The sequence below is a fragment of the Mastigoproctus giganteus genome, chromosome 3 (genome assembly GCF_048544385.1).
Source record: "Mastigoproctus giganteus isolate SK-2022 chromosome 3, ASM4854438v1, whole genome shotgun sequence".
Classification (NCBI taxonomy): domain Eukaryota; kingdom Metazoa; phylum Arthropoda; class Arachnida; order Uropygi; family Thelyphonidae; genus Mastigoproctus; species Mastigoproctus giganteus.
This window is the reverse complement of record NC_143577.1, coordinates 22894808-22917447: the sequence shown is the minus strand read 5'-3', so window position 1 is coordinate 22917447 and position 22640 is coordinate 22894808. Positions and strand designations below refer to the sequence as shown.

General features: G+C 37.9%; 1 protein-coding gene across 1 annotated transcript in view; it reads right to left on the bottom strand.

The window, feature by feature from the left end:
* LOC150087800 (voltage-dependent calcium channel type A subunit alpha-1-like) overlaps window positions 1-22640 on the bottom strand; it is a 1442149-nt gene that overhangs the window by 637970 nt on the left and 781539 nt on the right. Inside the window, exon 26 of the mRNA XM_090369204.1 lies at window positions 8751-8834. Coding sequence (XP_090225330.1) covers window positions 8751-8834 — 84 coding nt within the window. The remainder of the gene's footprint in view (window positions 1-8750; window positions 8835-22640) is intronic.

Here is a 22640-nt window from a genome sequence, read left to right as displayed (position 1 = left end):
TACAAAATCATTTAACTCCCTGTTTGAGTTTGATAAACATGTATTAACAAGTATCACATGGAATTCAGATTTGTCAGTGTCAACAGTGAACACAATAATAAAGGACAAAGATAGAACATGAGAAGCGGTGAAGGGATTGGCACCAATGAAGTCAATTATAATAACCAAGGCTTTTGATATGTATTTTTACAAATTTACTGATAATTTACTTTTACAAAACTGATATGTAAAAATACATATCAGTTTTTGCAGTATAATAATATGCGTTCTTTCTTCCTTTTATGTTTTCTTTTCTTCTGTGCCACTCAGGCTACTTCACTGCTGTCTCCAGATAAAGTTTTTAATTGAACTAATTAAAAATATATAACTAATATATAAAAAATATACAAATATTTTTTCTTAATTCTTCTGAGGATATTATGTGGTTTTTGTAATTTTGGCATATCAGGGATATAGTAGCAATATTTTATTTGTCATTCCTGAGTTAAGTAAAACTCAACTTACGCAAGAAGTCCTGGAATGTATCTCTTACGTATGTCGGGGACTTACTTTATAGTGTGCAAAAAAAGATGGGTGGAATATAACCGTGCCAGGGCAAGAGCTGATGACGTCATAGAACAGACATCTTTTAAGCACACAGAAGGTGATGTTGGACATGCTGATACTAATGATATTAAGAGTAGGAGATCCGAGAACTTTTTTTATTTATTTATTTATTTATTTTATTTTTTTATGTAAATCCCAAACATGAGAGATATTAGAACCTATAGTACTTAGTACCTTGCTTGGGTTGGAGGTTGAGAAGACGAAAGAAGATATTTGTTGACATTGGACTTGAACTTCTGTAGACTGTAATTTTCAGAAAATATGTATGAAGGAAGGTTGTTCCAGAAAACAGCAATTGAATGAATAAACGAGGAAGATGAAAAGTTGATTCTGTGAGTGTGGAGTTGGACAGTAAATGGATGTTGGCTGGTGGCGGCACATGTTTGGACTGTTTTGAAAGAGAGAGTGGGAATTATAGAAGCCAATTCGGAAGAACAGTGCCCATGGAAGTATCTGTAGAAGAGGCATGCAGCAGAAACAGTGTGTCTATGAGACAGCGAGTGGAGAGACTTTGTTAAAGATAAATCATTAATTAACCTAACTGCCCTCTTCTGAATGGAATCAAGAAGCCCGAGAGAGGTTTTGGGGGACACCACCCCAGATGTGGGAACAATATTCCATGGCAGGGTGGATTTGCGATTTATACAGAGTGAGCAGCTGTTTGGAAGAAAAGTAATGCCGAGAGCGAAAGAGAAAACCAAGTTTTTTAGATGCAGAGGAAGCAATATTTGTAATGTGCTTGTGCCAAGAGAGATTAGAAGTCAGGGTAATCCCCAAAAGAGATATATCATTTTGCCTAGAAATTGGAGTGTCACTAAAGATAAGCATAGGAGCAGAAGAACCCTTTTTCCGAGATATAAGACAAGACTGAGTTTTAGAAGGATTGAAATCAACTAAGTTGTCTTTGCCCCACTGGAGAATTACCTGATGATCAGCATTTAAGGAATTGGTAGCAGATTTTCGAGAAGTTGAAGCTGACTGAGCAGGACAAGGTTTCTCAAAATGGAAAGTGGAATGCAATGTGCTATCATCGGCAAAACTATGGATAGGATTTCCAGTCAATGGAAGAAGATCATTAATATACAAGAGGAAAAGAGTGGGGGAAAGAACTGAACCTTGGGGGACGCTGGCATTAGTGGAGAAGTTAGAAGACAGAAAGCCATCTACTATCACCCTCAGTGAGCGATCAGAGAGAAAACCGGATAACCAATTACTAAAAACAGTTGGCAAACCATAAGATGGAAGCTTGTTTAGAAGACCTTTATGCCAAACACGATCAAAAGCCTTTGAGATGTCAAGAGCAACTACTTGTGTTTCACCGAACCTTTCCATTGAATTAGTCCATAAATGGGTAACATAAGCCAGAATATCACCAGTGGATTGACACCGACGGAATCCATACTGGCGATCGTTGATCAGACGGAAGGTTTCTAGGTAGTTTAGGAGTTGGGGTTAATTGATTTCTTCATTACTTTAGAAAGAGTAGAAGTAATTGCAATGAGACGATAATTGGATGGGAGGGATTTGTCACCCTTTTTAGAAACTGGCTGGATATTAGCATTAGCATTAGTAGAGGCATATGATGCAAGAAAGCAAGCTTATTCAGCATCAGCCAAAAAAAAAAAAAAAAAAAAAAAACCCTCTCCCATTTCACCCCTCCGTTCGTTCGAAATACCTGTCTAGTTGAGCTTTAAATTTGTTTAGGCTATCAACTTCAACAACAAGTGATGGAAGCCAGTTCCACCAACCAACCACCTGCTGGCCAAAGGCAAATTTCCGCACATCTATCCGACATCCGTCCTTCCTCAATTTGAATTTATGCCCTCTGAGGTGATTATTCTGAGAAAGATGAAGAATCCCATTGGCATTGAGCATGCTCAAACCATTCAAAGCCTTATACACCTCTATCAGATCACCTCGCCGGTGCCTAGTATCCAGACTCTGTAATTTGCAAAACTGCAAAACTTAAGCCTTTCTTCGTAAGAGCAACCCTTTGTTCCATTTACTAATCTTGTTGCCCTTCTCTGTACCCGTTCCAGCAGCTCTACATCCTTCTTGAAATGAGGCCTCCAGACCTGTATACAGTACTCAAGATGTGGCCTAACCATTGCCTTATACAAGGGAATAATCACCTCCTTATCCCTGCTAGAAAAATTCCTGTATATCATTGACAAGACACCATGAGCTACTCTTGCAGCTCGTCTGCACTGCTCAGAGAACTTCATATCTGCCTGCTCAATTACCCCCAGGTCCTTTTCATTCTCCACCACTGTCAGTGTGGCGCCTCCGTAGCCAGGTGGGAAGGAGCAGCAGTGCGTAGAACACGCTTCTTGATTAGACCGGGGTTCGAGCCCGTCACCACCAAATACGGAGGATGCGGAAAGGTCAGGGAATGACCACCGCATATCCCGGAGCAATATGGCCTTAGTTGCTAATGCTCCTAAAAACCAAATAACAAACAACAAACAACAACAACTGTCAGTGTAGTACCGCAGAGTTGATACATTGCTCTGGGGTTACTGTTACCCATATGTAGTACTTTACATTTGTCAATGTTAAACTTCATTTGCCACCTCTCAGCCCATCTGTTCAACCTTTCCAGATCCTGTTGCAGCAGCATAGCGTCAGTAGTGTCCTTAACGACCCTGCCAACCTTTGTATCATCTGCAAACTTAGACATTAAACTTGATATCCCATCATCAATATCATTCATAAACACCGAAAACAACAATGGACCCAACACTGAACCTTGAGGAACTCCACTAATAACATTAGTCCACGTTGAGCAGTGTCCATTGATTACCACTCTCTGTCTTCTGCCACTCAACCATCTCCTTATCCATAGCAGCAATTTGCCTCCAATGCCACACTGCTCCAATTTGTGCAGCAGTCTTCCATGTGCAACAGTATCAAAAGCCTTTCTAAGATCCAAATATATAATATCAAAGTTATTCCCTGCATCCAGTTCTTTTGTGACTACATCATAGTATCCAATCAAATTGGTCAGGCAAGACCTGCCCTTAACAAAACCATGCTGCGTCTGAGCTATAACTGAATTCTTGTCTAGATGATCCTGCAGTGCTTCTTTAACCAGTGCCTCCATTAATTTACCTGGAACAGAAGTTAAACTAACAGGTCTATAATTACTTGTGTCAGCCTTTGATCCTCCTTTGTGAATTGGGGTTACATTTGCACATCTCCAGTCTATGGGTACCTCCCCTGAGTCCAAAGAAGCTCTCATAATTATGGCTAGGGGTTTGCATACTTCCTTTGCTGCCTCCTTTAATATAACTGGATAGATCCCATCCACCCCAGGTGCCTTTTTTATGTTTATCCTCAACAATCTCTCCTCCACTTTCCTCTCAGTTATTACAAAATCATCCAGCTCACTGCCAATGTTTACTTTACCTACATCATTCTCCTTCCTGACTAACTCCTCATGCGTGAATGTAGATGCAAAATACTCGTTTAGATTGTTAGCCACCTGAGCAGGATCCTCAACTGTTGAACCATCAATATCCAGTGGACCAATCTGATTCATCCCTTTCCTTCTCGAGTTCAAGTATGTAAAGAACTCCTTTCTGTTTTTCTTTGCATCCTTTGCCAAGGATTTTTCGTAGTCTGCCTTTGCCTGCCTAATCTCCTTTGTGACTTGGTTACAGACCAACTTATATCTATCATAGGCTTCCATGTCACCCATTAATTTGTATGTATCCCATGCATTTTTCTTCTCTGCCACATGTCTCATTAGTCCATCTGACAACCATTTAGGCCTAAACCTTGAACAATATTTCTTAGTTGGTATGTAAAGCCTGGTAGCCACCAAGATTAGTTCCTTGAATGCTTCCCATATGAGATGGGAGGGATTTGTCACTCTTTTTAGGAACTGGCTGGATATGAGCAAATTTCCAAGCAGAAGGAAAAACACCTTTGGAATAAGAAAGTGAAAAAAGGTGGCAAAGAATAGGAGTAATTCAGGAGCACAGGTTTTGAGAACAAGTGGAGAAATACCATCGGGACCTGGAGCTTTCTTAATATCAAGATTCGTTAAAATCCTTCTGATATTCTTTTGACAGAAGATCACAGGGGGCATTGAATGCAGCGTGTTGGGAATGGTGGGAGGTGTTTTACCAAGATCATTAATACATGAGTTGGAAGAAAAATGGGATGCTAGCAGGTCAGCTTTATCCTTCACTGAAGAGACAACAGAACCATCTGGTTTGGATAGAGGTGGGAGCAGAGATGGGCAAAAGTTGCGGCCAATGGCTTTGGCAAGAGACCTGTACTTAACAAGTACAGGAGAATGTTGAGAAAACATCATGAGTTCAGATTAAAATTTAAAGTGTCTACAGTTCTGTACAGACATGATAGGAGGGAGTACATGATAAGAGCCTTGTCAATTAACTCAGCTGTGGAGAATCTTTGAAAGATTCTTAATCTGTGCTTGTTAACAGGAGAGACTGTTTTTTTTAGACGAGAATGGAAAACTGGGAGGATACACAGACTAAATAGTTTTATAGCAGCACCAGGTAGAAGCAAAATTGATTCCTGTTCTGCTCCTATTGGGACACAGAACCTCATTCTGTGCAGAATGAGGTTCTGTCTCAATAGAAGAGACAAAAGAGCAGCCATGAAAACAAGCTGTGGAGGATTACAAGGCCTCCTTCTGGCTCTCAAGGGACAAGCAATTACACATTGCCATTGAGATATGGGGTATAGATAATTTGAATATGGAGAATACAATGTTCACAGAAAGGACATGAGAGGGGAGGAGTTATACCCTTGGTTAAGAAGCACATAAACTCTAAGACAGTGTACCCAATTGACATAAGTGAACAGGGTACTGTTGAGTCAATTTGGTATGACATAAGCACTGGAAAAACAAAAATGGGAGTAGGGTTATGTTAGAGACCAAATGAATGACATGTAGTTATATAGACAAATAGAGTGGGCCAGGAAATCAGAATGTCTTACAATGAAGAACTGAAATTTGTAGTTGGTCACTAACACATCTCCATATTCAAAAATTTTCTGGATTTATTGAATGACTGTTTTCTATAGCAGCATGTTAGAGAGGCAACAAGAGAATGCAATAATCTTGATCTGATCATTAGCAGTGACTCACCATGCAGGTTTTTAGAATAACTAGATAAAAGAACTGCCATGTTGCAGTGATCATAATACACTGATGTGGGATATACTTAAAGATATAACTACTGGCCAAGGGAAGGGATTTTGCTTTTGTAAAGGTGATCTTAGACAGGTTTTAAATATTTTTCAGTGAGACCAACTGATAATGTTACCAACTGCAAATTCTAAATGGCAAGCATTCAAAGAAGTAACTGTAGAGGCTACCAAGCCTTTCATACTAACTAACTGGATACTGTTCAAGGTTTCAAATTAAATGGATCACAGATAAATTGATAAGACTAGTGACAGAGAAGAAAAATACACAGGATGATTATAAATAATCAGGAGACCGAGAAACATAGATTATTTTCAAACTAGTTGGCAATCAAGTAAAAAAAAAGGCTAAGGACAGATTATGGAGATTAATGGCAGATTATGAGGGCTAAGGGCAGATTATGATAAGTTTTAGCTAGGAATGCAAAGAAAAGTAGCAAAAAAGTTCTTTGTTTATGTTAACTGGAAGGAAAGGAGTGAACCACATTGGTCCACTAAATATGAATGGCATAACTGTTGATGATCCTATTCTGGTTGCTTATGAACTGAATAAATGTTTTGCATCTATATTTATGCATGAAGAAGTGTGTACAAATGAGCAAACAGCAGTACTATTCCATCTCATAAATGGGAGCTGAATAATTTTATAATAACTGAGTGGAGAAGAAATTGTCAAGGCTAAAAGTAAACAGTAAATAAAGTAGCCTGGGTTGATGAAATCTATCCAATTATATTAAAATAAGCAGCAAAAGAGGTAATTATTAGAGCATCCCTGTATTCAGGGGAGCACCCTGTGGATTGGAGATCCGCAAAAATCTCTACTGTTCAATGCAGGGGACAAATGAAGAAGTGAATAATTATAGACCTGTAAGCATGGCTTCTGTTCTGGGGTAAATAATGGAGCCAGTGATTAAAGAAGTAATGACGATCATCTTGATAGGAACACAATTATATAAATTGTATATGGCAATCACAGCACAGATTCATTAAAGGATGATATTGTCTGACCAATCTGATTCACTACCATGATGTAGTAACAAAGGAACTGGATGCAAAAAAATAATTTTGGTTTCTACAGCAAAACTTTTGATACTGTTCTATATGAAAGACTACTATACAAATTGGAGTAGTATGGCATTAAGGGCAGTTATTGCAATAAATAAATGGTGGTTGTGTGGCAGAAGGCAGAGAGGTTTTAACATTTAAAAATGCATCGTACTGCATATGGGAAACAGCAATCTCAGAAAAACATACCATTTTGGTGGTACTTTACTCAAGGTAGGGGAGAAAGGAAAAAACTCCTGTATTGTATAGTCTGGTATGAAGTTTTCTGAGCAGTGTGGACAGGCTGCTTAGGCCAGTGGCTTGTGGGGTTCTGTCAGTGATATACAGAATTATGCCAGCAGGGACAAAGAGGTGGTTGTCCCATTGTATAAGACAATGGCTAGGCTGCATCTTGAGTACTGCATACAGTTCTGGAAGCCTTATGTTAGGAAGGATGTGGATCTGTTGGAATGGGTGCAAAGAAGAACAACAAGATTAGGCAGAGACACAAAAGGATACTCCTTATCATAAAACACTTATGAAATCTAGTTTTCTAAAATGACCATTCTTATACTACATGAATATCAAGATAGTTTATTTAGCTAATAACAAAATCCTATACATTAAGATAATGTTTTGGAAACCTTGCCAGCACCCATCCTCAGACCATACATAGGCTGCTGCCAGCCTCCTGCTTGCCAAATGTTAACTAAATGTATAGGGCATGTATTAGCTATTAGCTAAATAAACTATCTTAATATTCACATGATATGAGTGGTCATTGTAGAAAAGTAGATTTCGTGGAAAACTACGTAATATCCTTCTCCAGCTATAAAATACTTGTTCTGAAAATTGTAGTCCTGTGAGGCAACCCGATTGAAGTGTTTAAGGCTTTATATAGATTGAGTAATTTGAATGCTGTTGGCAACCTTACTCTTTCTTGGACAGCATACATAAGGGGATATAAATTTAAATTGAAAAAGGATGGTTGTAAGAGAGATGTGTGCAAATTTGCTTTCAGCCAGAGAGTAATGATTGTCAGAACAAACTTCCATCTGGATGGATGGATGGTTGAGGTGGGTAATGGTTTTTTGCTGATGCCACAATCCTCCTCCTTCTTTGTATCATTTGCTAATACTAATATCAGTGCAGCAATTGCTCAAAAATTGGTTACTGATCACAATGGACAAGTGGTCTCTATAGGGGGAGAAAGAGTACAGAAATTTTGTCAGGGACCAATAAAAATGGTCACATTAGATATTTAGTAACTATGTAGAGGTGGTTGCTTTGGCAGGTTTCACTATATTTTAACCATTCAAATATAGATTTTAAAATATTTTTAAGGAATCTTTAAAATTTTTCAGGGTCCACCTCAAATTACATCACTGCTCACTAACAGACTTCAATCCCATTGGTTGAGAAACACTGCATTACACAACTTTTGTTGCTGCTCATTTTTATCAATGTGTTTGCAGACTAAACTGAACTGGAAAAGATAAATAATTAAAAAAGACAGGTCTGATTATTATATCTTATTTTCCTTAGTACGTAGTGTGGCATGCTAACTTAGAAAATATCAGTATTATATCACCATCCACCAGCTTGTTGTAGCATGCTGCATCACATGGGTCAATAACTTCTTTATGACTAAACATATGATAATATGAGCAATTTCCCCATAAAAGTGATTTGCAATTTTTTTTAAATAAACTAATTCACTCCTAGTGCTCTTTTTTTCATTTGTATATTGGTTTACTCTTAAATGGAAATATAAATACAGATTAAATAGCCAGTTCCATATTTCTAGTTTAGATGCATATGCATTCATCACTTTTATCCATATAATATAAAAGTACTTTTCAATTCTCTTCTCACACGTTGCATGCAAACAAACACACACATATACATAAACTTACCCCGGTTTCTACAACCAAGGCATCGATGACGCTGCCGATCACTGTGATGAAGTCGAAGGTGTTCCACGGATCCTTGAAAAAGTTCTTCGAGAGAAGAGGAGGAGGAGATGGAGTAACTCTTCTGTTCCATTGCCAATGATATTCTAGATTTGTCAGTTTTTCGAGTAATATCTAACATTTAAATGCTTTATCTTCTCACTCCAACTTTATATATGTTTCAATATGCAATATTCCTAAATTGATTACTTGTCTTAATGCTTTAATCTAAAATTTGTCCTAATACTTAAAACCTATTAAAGACTTATGCATTTATATACATTACATTAAAAAACTGACTTCATGTTGTAAGTTAAGCAATTCCATAAACTTACTAACTATTCTTGCTTACACACAATGAGAGCTACTTCATTCTGTATCAAAAGATTATAAAAAAAAAGTAGGTAGGTTTAGTGGGAAATAAAAGTAATACCCTAACATAAAAAAAAAATTTACAAATGTTTGGACTTTTATAATAGTAAGCTATCTCTAAATCACTGATTCCATTTAGCAACTAAGTAACTGCACAGAAAAAGGCTATATTTAAATATACTTGCATGAGACATGTAGCCCCACATTTTTTTATGTGAAAATACATGGCTGTGAAATTCAAAAACCTTTACACAACATTGATAATATTATTTAGTTTAATGACAACAAAAATGCTGGAAAATTGCACAAGATTTACACCTTAAAAAAAAAAAAAAACACACACTTACTATATTAAAATGTCTAAAATAATTAATTTACAAGCAATCATTTAAAACAATTAAGTAGCTACTGTTTCTGATTTCTCTTTGGAAAATTATTATAAGACCTTGCTCATTAGATAATAGATTATCCTGACAACTTGACTAACCACAAAATGGTCATCTGTCCAAATTTCACTTGCAGAAAAAATTTTAAAAAAATTAATTTCTTTAAAAATTAATTTGCAAAAAATATGCAATATGAAATTTACATATGTCCAAATTTCATTTGTTCAAATTTTATACTCAGAGAGATGGGAGGTTTATAGAATGACCTGTTAAGCTGCAATGGCCTGATGACAGTTCCCAAAGAAGAGGGATTAAAAAATGTCTCCTGAAAGTTAATTGAAGCATTAAAATGCACTAAGTATTGGTTTTTTTAAAAGTCCAAATTTATATTCCACAGTATTTTTGCTTTCAGTAAATTAAGTAATTTTATCACATATATGCAGTAGAGCATTTTTAATTTCACAAATAAATGTGTATTTTACATTACCTTACATGCAACACATAAGAAGTTTATTTTGGGTGTTTCTTTCAGTTTTGTGAAAACAGGTTTTAGCATTAGCATTAGTAGAGGCATTTGATGCAAGAAAGCAAGCTTATGCAGCATCAGCCAAAAAAAAAAAAATAAAATAAAATAAATAAATAAATAAAAAATAACCACTTCCACTTCACCCCTCTGTTCTTTCGAAATACCTGTCCAGCTGAGCCTTAAACTTATTTACGCTATCAACTTCCACGACAAGGGATGGAAGTCTGTTCCACCAACCAACCACCCGCTGGCTAAAGGCAAATTTCCTCATGTCTATCCTACATCCGTCTTTCCTCAATTTGAATTTATGCCCTCTCAGGTGATTATTCTGAGCAAGAGGAAGAATCCCATCAGCATTGAGCATGCTCAAACCATTCAAGGCTTTATACACCTCTATCAGATCACCTCACTGGTGCCTAGTCTCCAGACACTGTAATTTGCAAAATTAAGCCTTTCTTCATAAGAGCACCCCTTTGTTCCATTCACTAATCTTGTTGCCCTTCGCTGTACTCATTCCAGCATCTCTACATCCTTCTTCAAATGAGGCCTCCAGACCTGTATACAGTACTCTAGGTGTGGCCTGACCATTGCCTTATACAAGGGAATAATCACCTTCTTATCCCTGCTAGAAAAATTCCTATATATCATCGACAATACACCATGAGCTACTCTTGCAGCCCATCTGCACGCCTCAGAAAACTTCATATCTGCCTGCACAACCACCCCCAGGTCCCTTTCATTCTCTACCACTGTCAGTGTAGTACCACAGAGTTGATACGTTGCTCTGGGGTTGCTGTTTCCCATATGTAGTACTTTACATTTGTCAATGTTAAACTTCATTTGCCACCTCTCAGCCCATCTGCTCAACCTTTCCAGATCCTATTGCAGCAGCATAGTGTCAGTAGTGTCCTCGACAACCCTGCCAACCTTCGTATTGTCTGCAAACTTGGACATTAAGCTTGATATACCATCATCAATGTCATTTATAAATACAGAAAACAATAATGGACCCAATACTGAACCCTGAGGGACTCCACTAATAACATTAGTCCACGATGAGCAGTGTCCATTGATTACCACTCTCTGTCTTCTCCCCCTCAACCACCCCTTTATCCATAGCAGCAATTTGCCTCCAATGCCACACTGCTCCAATTTTCCTTATTAAAACATTAGTTTAACCAGTTCAAAAGTTAAATTATGCAGAAAAGCTCGGTGACCCTCTATGACTTTCTTTTTTCCCCTTCAGGATATTTTTCTATTCACAAACAAAAACAGTAAGAGAAGCCGTTCAGTGGATATCACCACAATCGATTTCTAGTTCAAACACAATCATAAAAATAAACACGTTTATTAAACAAAGTACCAGTTTTCACAAGATACAAAACATATGGTAAAAATGATAACATTTCACCAAGTTATGATAACCTGGTGAAATATGGATGGAAGTACATTATATTACAATGCAATAGTAATGTGCTTGATGAAATATGATATGGAGTATATTATATTACAATACAATAGTAATGTGTGCATTTGTGTGTGATTTCAACGATGATATTACTAACCAACTATCAATTCTGTGAAATTAAAGGGAATATGATTATCCATATGGGAATTTGAAAGAAGGGAAAAGAAAAAAAGAGAGTAAATCAGATAGACCCATAAAAGGTGGTAGTAGTGGAATTATAGACACACTAGACAATGTTAACTCCTACTTTTAAGTTTCCTTTAAATTAATAGCATATAAGTTCAACAGGTACTGTGCAATGACGTTTGAAATTGAAAGCACATTTGAACAAGGTGGAAGGAGTAAAGGGATGTTAGCTCATTGTAAAATTAGACATACATATCCCAGGGGCTCACATTTGGTGAGTATGGGCTTGGCAAACCCAGGGTCCTGAGCTGGATATCATCATTTTTCTCTTTCTTGGTGATTCCCTTCTACTTCTGACTCTCTCTCTCTCTCTCTCTCTCTCTCTCTCTCTCTCTCTCTCTCTCTCTCTCTCTCTCAGGGTAACACAGGATTTTTTTTTTTGGCTGGTGGTTTTGGTTAAGGACACAATACAGGCCCAACTCAACAAGAAGACAATCCTAAAGAGATCACAGTATGAGTTTATAAAAAGAAAGTTTTGTCTGACCAATCTGGTTAATTACTATTACAAATTCGTAAAAGAGTTAGATCCAGACCTGTATGCAGTACTCAAGGTGGTGTGGCCTGGCCATTGCCTTGTACAATAAGATAATAACCTCCCTATCCTGCTAGCAAAGTTGCTGTATACCACTGACAAAACCCCATGACCTCTTTTGGCAGCATTTCTGCATTGTTCAGAAAACCTCATATCTGACTGCACAATTACCCCCAAGTCTTTTTCATTTTTCACTATCCTGCATGTAGTATCACACAGTTGGTACACTAATCTAAGATTACTGTTACCAATGTACAGCACCTTGCACTTGTCAACATTAAACTTCAACTGCAATTTATCAACTCATCTGCCTAATTTTTTTAGATCTTGTTGCAGTAGCTTTCCCTAATTATTGTCATTAACCACTTTACCAAATCGTTGTATGATTTGCATAGACAGACATTCAGCCTGCTATACCCTCATCAATAGATTAATAAATATAGAAAACAACAATGGGCCTAGCACAGAAATGGGAAGGGGGGGATTTACAAATAACATTGTTCCACGAAGAGCAGTGTCCATTAATAACCACTCTTTCTTCTCCCACTCAACCATGCCTTTTTTCAGAGCAGTAACTTGCCTTAATGCCACTCTGCTCTGATTTGTACAGGAGTGTTTTATGTTCAACAGTATCAAAAGCCTTCCTAAAATCCAAATATATGATATCAAAATTATTTTTGCATCCATTTCCTTACTGCATCATACTGCCCAATCTGATTGGATACTGCATAGTATCCAATCAGATTGGGCTGATAAGATCACCCCTTAACAAATTCATTCTGTGACTCAAGTATAACTGCATTTTTGTAGATGGTCCTGCAGTAGTTCTTTAACCAGAGACTCCATTGTTTTTCCTGGAACAAAGTTAAGCTAACATGTTAATTAGCTTCATACCACAAAAATACACTGTAATGTACATGTGTAGTGCAAAGCTGATTAGCAAGTACATTTCATTGTGCTTGTGTGGTGGGAAGCTAACTATCAAGTAAATTTCTTTGTACTCATTGGACAATGCTATTTAACAAGTACAATTCACTGTAGCTGTCTATGCCCTCTAGTAATTTCTGTAATTCTTTAATTTTATTCAAATTACCCACTTGCTCCTTAAAGTTCTTCAAACAGAGAAGTTTTTCCTGATTTATTTTCTGCTTTATTAGTTTAAATTGTCATATTAACTTATTTTCTAGAGTAGCTTTATATTCCTAGTTACGATACTTAGTTTAAAGTTTAACTTAGACAGAGATTTTGTAGATATTACTTAGTATAGGTAACGGTATCAAATCCACGTGTCACAAATTGAACGAGAGGTCTTTTTTTTTTTTAACCAAATTTAGTCGATTTATTAACCAATTGTTATATCAAATTATCTTCTATAAGTAGATTATAGACCTAATCAGGATACTTAGTTTATTCTAAATTGAGATAGCGAGATTTGGAAGCTAATCAATACTTACGAGTCCGTAGAAATACCGTTCGTGAATTCCCGCCATTTTTACACGATAGCATAAGCTTAGTGTAGTATACTGCATAATATAATATTGTCAATTAATCAGTAAATCTATTAATCTTGATAAACTTTATTGTCAATTAAATTGTATTTTTAACTCTATAAATATATATAACGACTTAATCGTAACAAATAATTAATACATAACTATAGTGGTACACGTGATACGGAAGTTGTATAAAGGGAACTCGTAGAAAACACTAGATACCGAAAAAAAAATATATATATAACATAACTGTTTTGGGATATAACTTAAGGATTTAATTTTTGTTTTGAATTTCATTGAATTAAATCGGAATCATGACTCTGACCAGAGCAGCAAAGCAAAAGGCTCAAGCTAATGGGAGTGCTGTGGTTCAGGGGAGAACTGAAGGGGGCAGTTGCCCTCTGAATCACAGTCTATTAAAATGCACTGTTTGCTTGATGTTTGCGGAGCAGTCGGGTACGGGACATGATACTGCCAAGGGGGATGTCTTTGTGTGTGCACGATGTAAGGAGTGCAAGGAAATCAGGCGACAACTCAGCGTTGTTATGGGCCTTTATGAGAGCTTGAAGGACAGGGTGGATGCCCTCGAAGGATTACAAGTGAGGGGCCCATCAAGCTCTCAGCTGCCCACATCAACGCCAGAGCTTGCACTTGGTCATCAGGCAACACAGAAGCAGCCCCCTAGGCAGAATGCGCTGGTCCCACAGGAACTAGTAGTTGTTGGTGACTCTATTGTCATGGAAACGGGGAACATGCTTTGTAAAAAGGATAGGTGGAATAGGACCAGGGTATGTCTGCCAGGGGCAAAGGTTGATGACGTTGTAGAGCGGATATCATCTTTTAAGGGCACAAAAGGTGATATAGTTGTACACGTTGGCACCAATGATATTAAAAGTAGGAGACCGGCGGAATTACTTAGCAAGTACAGGTCACTGTTGAAAAAAAGCCGTGAATTAGGGTTGAACTTGAAAGTGTCTGCAATTCTGCCCAGACACGATAGGAGGGAGTATATGATGAGAGCCTTGTCGATCAATTCGGCCCTGGAGGGATTGTGCAAGGCTCAAGGGGTAGAATTTTTTTCAGCCTGGACTGTACTTGTTAACAGGAGAGATTGCTTCTACAGGGACGGGATACACTTAAATAGAAAGGGTGCAAGAATTTTTGCTGATGCTGTCGAGGCAGTGTTAGGTGGGTCGGAAAACTGCTAGTTGGGGGGGATACAAGGACTAATAGATTAACAGTAGCCACTGGCAGAGGTGGAAGTGATTCTTGCACTGCTTCTATTGAAATGAGCAGAAGTCTGAAAAACAAGATGCAGGATATTTCAGAGATTGCTGGTAGTCATTGCGGTACAAGTAAACACATGGGTTGTGTTAGGGTAGCTAAGAATAGAAACAGGTGCATGTATACCTGCGTGTACACCAATGCTAGGAGTTTGGTAAATAAATTTGATGAATTTGAGGTATTGCTTAAAACATCAAAGGCAGATATTGTTGGGATATCAGAGACGTGGTGTCACACAGATATAAGTAATGCGGAACTGGAATTTGGGGAATACAATGTGTATAGAAAGGATAGACAGGACAGGAGGGGAGGAGGGGTTATGCTATTAATTAAGAAACACATAAAGTCCAAGGAAGTGACGCCAGTCGACATCGATGGACAGGGCAGTGTCGAGTCAGTTTGGTGTGACATAAGCATAGGGAAATCAAAATTGAGAGTAGGAGTGTGCTATAGGCCTAATGACTTTGATGAGTATAATAAGATATTGTACAGGGAAATAGAGTGGGCCAGTAAATCAGAGAGTCTTATAATGGGGGATTTTAATTTCCCAGATATTGACTGGAATTTGGGGGCTGGTTACTCACACACTAGCACGGCTTTTGTGGATTTATTGGATGATTGTTTTCTACATCAGCATGTTCGGGAGGCAACTAGAGGGAGTAATACTCTTGATTTGATTATCAGCAGTGATTCTTCATGCATTAAGAATCTGCAGATAAATGAACCACTAGGTGGCAGTGATCACAGTGCGCTGAAGTGGGATTTACTCAAAGAGGTAACTACCATCAGTGGTAAAAGGAAGGGTTTTTGCTTTCGTAAAGGCAACTGCAGTGGTCTGAGACAGTATTTAAATTCTATACGGTGGGACCAACTGATGATGTTACCAACAGCAAATTCAAAATGGGAAGCATTCTAATAATTAATCTTGAAAGCTACTAGGCTTTACATACCAACTAAGAAATATTGTTCAAGGTTTAGGCCTAAATGGTTGTCAGATGAACTAATGAGACATGTGGCAGAGAAGAAAAATGCATGGGATACATACAAATTAATGGGTGACATGGAAGCCTATGATAGATATAAGTTGGTCTGTAACCAAGTCACAAAGGAGATTAGGCAGGCAAAGGCAGACTACGAAAAATCCTTGGCAAAGGATGCAAAGAAAAACAGAAAAGAGTTCTTTACATACTTGAACTTGAGAAGGAAAGGGATGAATCAGATTGGTCCACTGGATATTGATGGTTCAACAGTTGAGGATCCTGCTCAGGTGGCTAACAATCTAAACGAGTATTTTGCATCTACATTCACGCATGAGGAGTTATTCAGGAAGGAGAATGATGTAGGTAAAGTAAACATTGGCAATGAGCTGGATGATTTTGTAATAACTGAGAGGAAAGTGGAGGAGAGATTGTTGAGGATAAACATAAAAAAGGCACCTGGAGTGGATGGGATCTATCCAGTTATATTAAAGGAGGCAGCAAAGGAAGTATGCCAACCCCTAGCCATAATTATGAGAGCTTCTTTGGACTCAGGGGAGGTACCCATAGACTGGAGATGTGCAAATGTAACCCCAATTCACAAAGGAGGATCAAAGGCTGACACAAGTAATTATAGACCTGTTAGTTTAACTTCTGTTCCAGGTAAATTAATGGAGGCACTGGTTAAAGAAGCACTGCAGGATCATCTAGACAAGAATTCAGTTATAGCTCAGACGCAGCATGGTTTTGTTAAGGGCAGGTCTTGCCTGACCAATTTGATTGGATACTATGATGTAGTCACAAAAGAACTGGATGCAGGGAATAACTTTGATATTATATATTTGGATCTTAGAAAGGCTTTCGATACTGTTGCACATGGAAGACTGCTGCACAAATTGGAGAAGTGTGGCATTGGAGGCAAATTGCTGCTATGGATAAGGGGATGGTTGAGTGGCAGAAGACAGAGAGTGGTAATCAATGGACACTGCTCAACGTGGACTAATGTTATTAGTGGAGTTCCTCAAGGTTCAGTGTTGGGTCCGTTGTTGTTTTCGGTGTTTATGAATGATATTGATGATGGGATATCAAGTTTAATGTCCAAGTTTGCAGATGATACAAAGGTTGGCAGGGTCGTTAAGGACACTACTGACGCTATGCTGCTGCAACAGGATCTGGAAAGGTTGAACAGATGGGCTGAGAGGTGGCAAATGAAGTTTAACATTGACAAATGTAAAGTACTACATATGGGAAACAGTAACCCCAGAGCAACGTATCAACTCTGCGGTACTACACTGACAGTGGTGGAGAATGAAAAGGACCTGGGGGTAATTGTGCAGGCAGATATGAAGTTCTCTGAGCAGTGCAGACGAGCTGCAAGAGTAGCTCATGGTGTCTTGTCAATGATATACAGGAATTTTTCTAGCAGGGATAAGGAGGTGATTATTCCCTTGTATAAGGCAATGGTTAGGCCACATCTTGAGTACTGTATACAGGTCTGGAGGCCTCATTTCAAGAAGGATGTAGAGCTGCTGGAACGGGTACAGAGAAGGGCAACAAGATTAGTAAATGGAACAAAGGGTTGCTCTAACGAAGAAAGGCTTAAGTTTTGCAAATTGCAGAGTCTGGAGACTAGGCACCGGCGAGGCGATCTGATAGAGGTGTATAAGGCTTTGAATGGTTTGAGCATGCTCAATGCCAATGGGATTCTTCATCTTGCTCAGAATAATCACCTGAGAGGGCATAAATTCAAATTGAGGAAGGACGGATGTCGGATAGATGTGCGGAAATTTGCCTTTGGCCAGCGGGTGGTTGGTTGGTGGAACCGACTTCCATCACTTGTTGTTGAAGTTGATAGCCTAATCAAATTTAAAGCTCAACTGGACAGGTATTTCGAACGAACGGAGGGGTGAAATGGGAGTGGGTTTTTTTTTTTTTTTTTTGGCTGATGCTGAATAAGCTTGTTTCTTGCATCATATGCCTCTACTAATGCTAATGCTAATGCTAATGTTAATTAGCTTCATACCACAAAAATACACTGTAATGTACATGTGTAGTGCAAAGCTGATTAGCAAGTACATTTCATTGTGCTTGTGTGGTGGGAAGCTAACCATCAAGTAAATTTCTTTGTACTCATTGGACAATGCTATTTAACAAGTACAATTCACTGTAGCTGTCTATGCCCTCTAGTAATTTCTGTAATTCTTTAATTTTATTCAAATTACCCACTTCAACAACTTTGTTGGAACAAACTATAATGGTAGTTTCTTCCAACAATCAATTACTCTCTGGCTGAAAACCAATTTTCGCATGTCTATTCTGTAGGCAATCCTTTTTTCAATTGTGTCCCCTTATTTGTGCTGACTGAGAAGTGAAAGACTGCACTAGAATTGAAATTATTTGATCCATTGAAACATTTTTCAGGTCTCCTCATAGATGCCCAGTTCCTGTGTACTGTAATTTGCAGAAATGAAGTCATTCAAGGTATTGCCTACACACTGCCATATAAAATGGGATAATCACCTCCTTGTCCTTGTTGGTAAAATTCCTGTATATCACTTACAAAATTCCATGTGCTGTCTGAACAGCCTATCTGCACTGCTCAGATAGCTTCATATCATACTGTAAAATTTTCCCTATGACTGTTTTGTTCTCCACCACTTTAGTGTTTCAACTGGTATACTATTTTTTATTATTGCTGCCCATATGCAGTAATATGCATTTTTCAATGTTAAACCCAAGTTTCTACTTCTCAGCTGATCTGCCTAATTTTTTATGATCTTCTTGGAGTAGTATATGCCTTGAACTCTGTCATTAATCACTCTTCCAACCGTGCATCATCTACAGACTTACACAATAAGCCTGATCTGCCTCCTACCTAAGTCTCTAATATTTATCATTAATAAATATTGGAAACAGTAAGGGGGTCCAGCATTGAACCCTGAGGGACTCAACTAATATCATTATTCTAAGTAGAGCAGTGGGCCATTTATAACTACCCTTTGTTTTCTGCAACTCAATTTCCTTTATCCACACGTCATTGTAGCCAATGACAAAATGCTCCAATTTTTACAGTAGATTTTCATGAGTGTTAGCATTAGTGTGCCCCCAAATGATGCCAGAAAGCAAGCTTATTTTGCATCAGCCTCCACTACCAAAAAAAAATTCTTTCCATATCACTTGTCCATCCCCTCTAATAGTTTTTCTAGTTCTTCCTTGATGTTATTCAAACAATCCACTTTAACAACATCAGATGGAAGTATGTCACTCAACCTTCCCTTTGCAGAAAACTCTCCCCCTCTGGCAAATGGCATAAATTCCATTGGTTAAGGGGAAATTTCTGCACACCCATCCTGCAAACATCCTTCCTTAATTTGAATTCATGCCACTGTTGGCTACCTCGTGTGTATACTCTGAGCAAGAGGAAGGATTCTATCAGTATTGAGCTTAATCAATCCATTTAGTCTTGAACATCTGAACCATATCCCTCACAGATGCCTAGTTTCCAGACATGGCAACTTTCAAAACTAAAGCTGTATCTGGTAAGAGCATGCTTTTGTTTCCCTCATTAATCTCACTGCTGTTCTCTGCACCCATTCCAACAGATACACGTTATTCTTAAAATGAGACTCCCCCACTTGTATGCAGTAATCAAAACTATACCATTCCCTTATTCAACAGGATAATCATCTTCTTATTACTGCTAGAAAAATTCTTGTATATCATTATTATTATTAGCCATATGGTGCAAGGAAGCCTGAGGCTTTTGCTGGACCAGCCAAAAACAAATTTCTGAGTTACCCTCTGTGTGTGTGTGTGGGTGCATGCATGTGTATGTGTGCTTGAGAGAGAGAGAGAGAGAGAGAGAGAGAGAGAGAGGGAGAAAACAAGAGTCAGAAATAGAAGGGAATCACCAAAAAAGAGAAGAATGTATTCAGCTCAGGACCCTGGGTATGCCAAGCCCATATTCTCCAGATGTGAGCCCCTGGGCTGTCCTGGCAGTCTGTCTTCACAGCTCACAGAACTTCATATCTGACTGCACAATAGATGTTTTTCATTCTCTACTGCCTTGCGTGTGGTACCACACAACTGGTATGTTAATCTGGGATTGCTACTCCACATTTGCAGTACTTTGCATTTGTCAATGTTAAATTTCAATTGTCACTACTCAGCCAACCTGCCTAATTTGTCTAGTTCTTGTTGAAATAACATACTCAAATTGCTGTTATTAACCAACCTGCCAATCTTTGTGTCGCTTGCGAACTTAGACATTAAGCCTTATATGCTTTCATTGCTTTTATTAATATCACTAATAAATATAGAAAACAATGGGCTCTGGGCCCAGTGTCAAACTCCACTAATAATATTAGTCCAAGAAGAGGAGTGCCCACTGATAACCACTCTGTTTTCTCCACTCAACATCCCTCTATCCTTAGCAATAACTTGTCCTTAATCTTGCACTGCCACAATTTGTACAGCAGTCATGAGTGTGCAACAGTATTAGTAGCAGTAATGGCAAATGGCGCAAGAAGGCAAGCTTATAGAGCAGTCCAGTGATGTTCATCCCTTTCTTTCTAGTGTTAAAAGCAAAGATGTAGTTTTTAATTGCATTCTTAGCCATGGAACTCTCATAATCTGCCTCAGCTTGCCCAACCTTCATAGACACTTGAGTGCAGACTTGTTTGTAATTACTGTTGGTTTCTCTGTCCCCTAATAAGATTAGCCAAAATTATTTTCCTCTCTGCCAATATATTAGCTGTTTGGTGTCAATTTTTATATGTAGATTTTGAAAATAGTTCTTAAAATTTCACATTACATCACATTTTCTATATATACAGGTTTTTGTTTACCTGTAATATGTACTGTATATCTTGCTACAATTAAAGGAAGTAGATATGATACTGATCTTTTGTATTACCTGTAAATAATAATATTTGTATGTGCTCATAGATGGCAGTAATATTGGGGAGGTTTAATGTGCCCAACCTTGTCTGCCATCTCTCTCTCTCTCTCTCATAATGGAAAGGCAGCCATGGTGCAAGTAAACACAGTTTATCTGCATATCCATTTCATAATGTTTGTTTTGTATGTGTTTTTCTTAGCACTGTATTGTTAAAAAAATGTTAGCAAAGGAAGTGTCTGAACCACCTTGACAATTTATGCTCTGTGTGTGGATGGTTTTAACAAATACACAGAGAAAGAAAATCTACAGTACTGCTAAACCTGCATATTCTTTGTATTTTGGTGATCAGAACGAAACTTGGGTTCTACATATGTGCTGTATTACCTGCACCAAAAATCTGAGGACAGAAAAATTCAAAGTATGCCTTTTGTTGTTCAGATGGTTTGGCAAGAACCATGCAACCATATTGATGATTGCTATTTATACATGGCAAAAATATCAGAGTTTTCCAGAATAAGCAAGCACAGCATCTAATCTAATATCCTAACATATCATCTGAAACAAGGCCTATTCCACATAAGCAGTTTTACCACATGATTGAAGGCCACTCCGTAGCCAGGTGGGAAGGAGCAGCAGCAGCAGTGCGTAGCACACGCTTCTTGATTAGACCGGGGTTTGAGCCTGTCACCACCAAATATGGAGGATGCGGAAAGGTCAGGGAATGACCACCGCATATCCCGGAGCAATATGGCCTTAGTTGCTAATGCTCCTAAAAACCAAATAACAAACAAACAAACAAACCACATGATTGAAAAGATTCCCATCAGTTTCTCCACTTCATACTGTTGGCTTTAAAGAAACATAAGAGAGAATGTCCAAGATCCTGAGTGCAATAAAGTACCATGACTTTGCTTGAAATCTCTGGTGACCTTAAGTTTGGATTAGTCACTGGTCAACAGGAAGTCACAAAATACTGTTGCTTTTTACAATTGTGGGGCAATTGTGCAAAGGAAAAACATTATACTGTGTAGCAATGGGAAAACAGGGAGGAATTTTTACTAGACAGAAGTAATATATGTTCCACTGATCGATCCAGAAAAGGTTCTTCTTTTTCCACCTTTGCATATAAAGCCTGGATTAATGAAGAATTTTGTTAGGATTCTGATTAAAGAAGAAAGTGGATTCTGCTACCTAATGGAAGTGTTTCCCAATTTAACAGATGCAAAACTAAAAGAAGGAATTTTCATTGGGCCTCAAATAAAGAAACTCTTCAATGATGATGTTCAGTATTTAAAACACTACAGGTTTTCAGATTTTAGAATCAGAGACTACTGTCTCAGATTTTAACTTCAAAATTTGAGAGATGTAAGTGATGGGCACAGAAAATGCTTTCATCAGGACATTCATGATGGCAAAGTGGCACCATAGTTGCTAGGACGTTGCCATGAGGGGAGATTACTACTAGTTTCATAGGGAAAGCAAAATGGAAAATAAGAAATACTCTCTGGGAGGTAAACATTTCGAAGGAAATATAATGTGTGTGATATCATTATAATTTTGATAAAATTATTTTAAAATAAATAACTCATATTTAGGATAACATATGTGTTATTGTATGATATTTGAAACTGATTATTCATTAAGTTACTAAAATTACAGTATATCTTTCAATAGAGATGTAAAAAAGAGACATACCTTCGGTATTCTGCCACTAGTTTCATCAGATATCC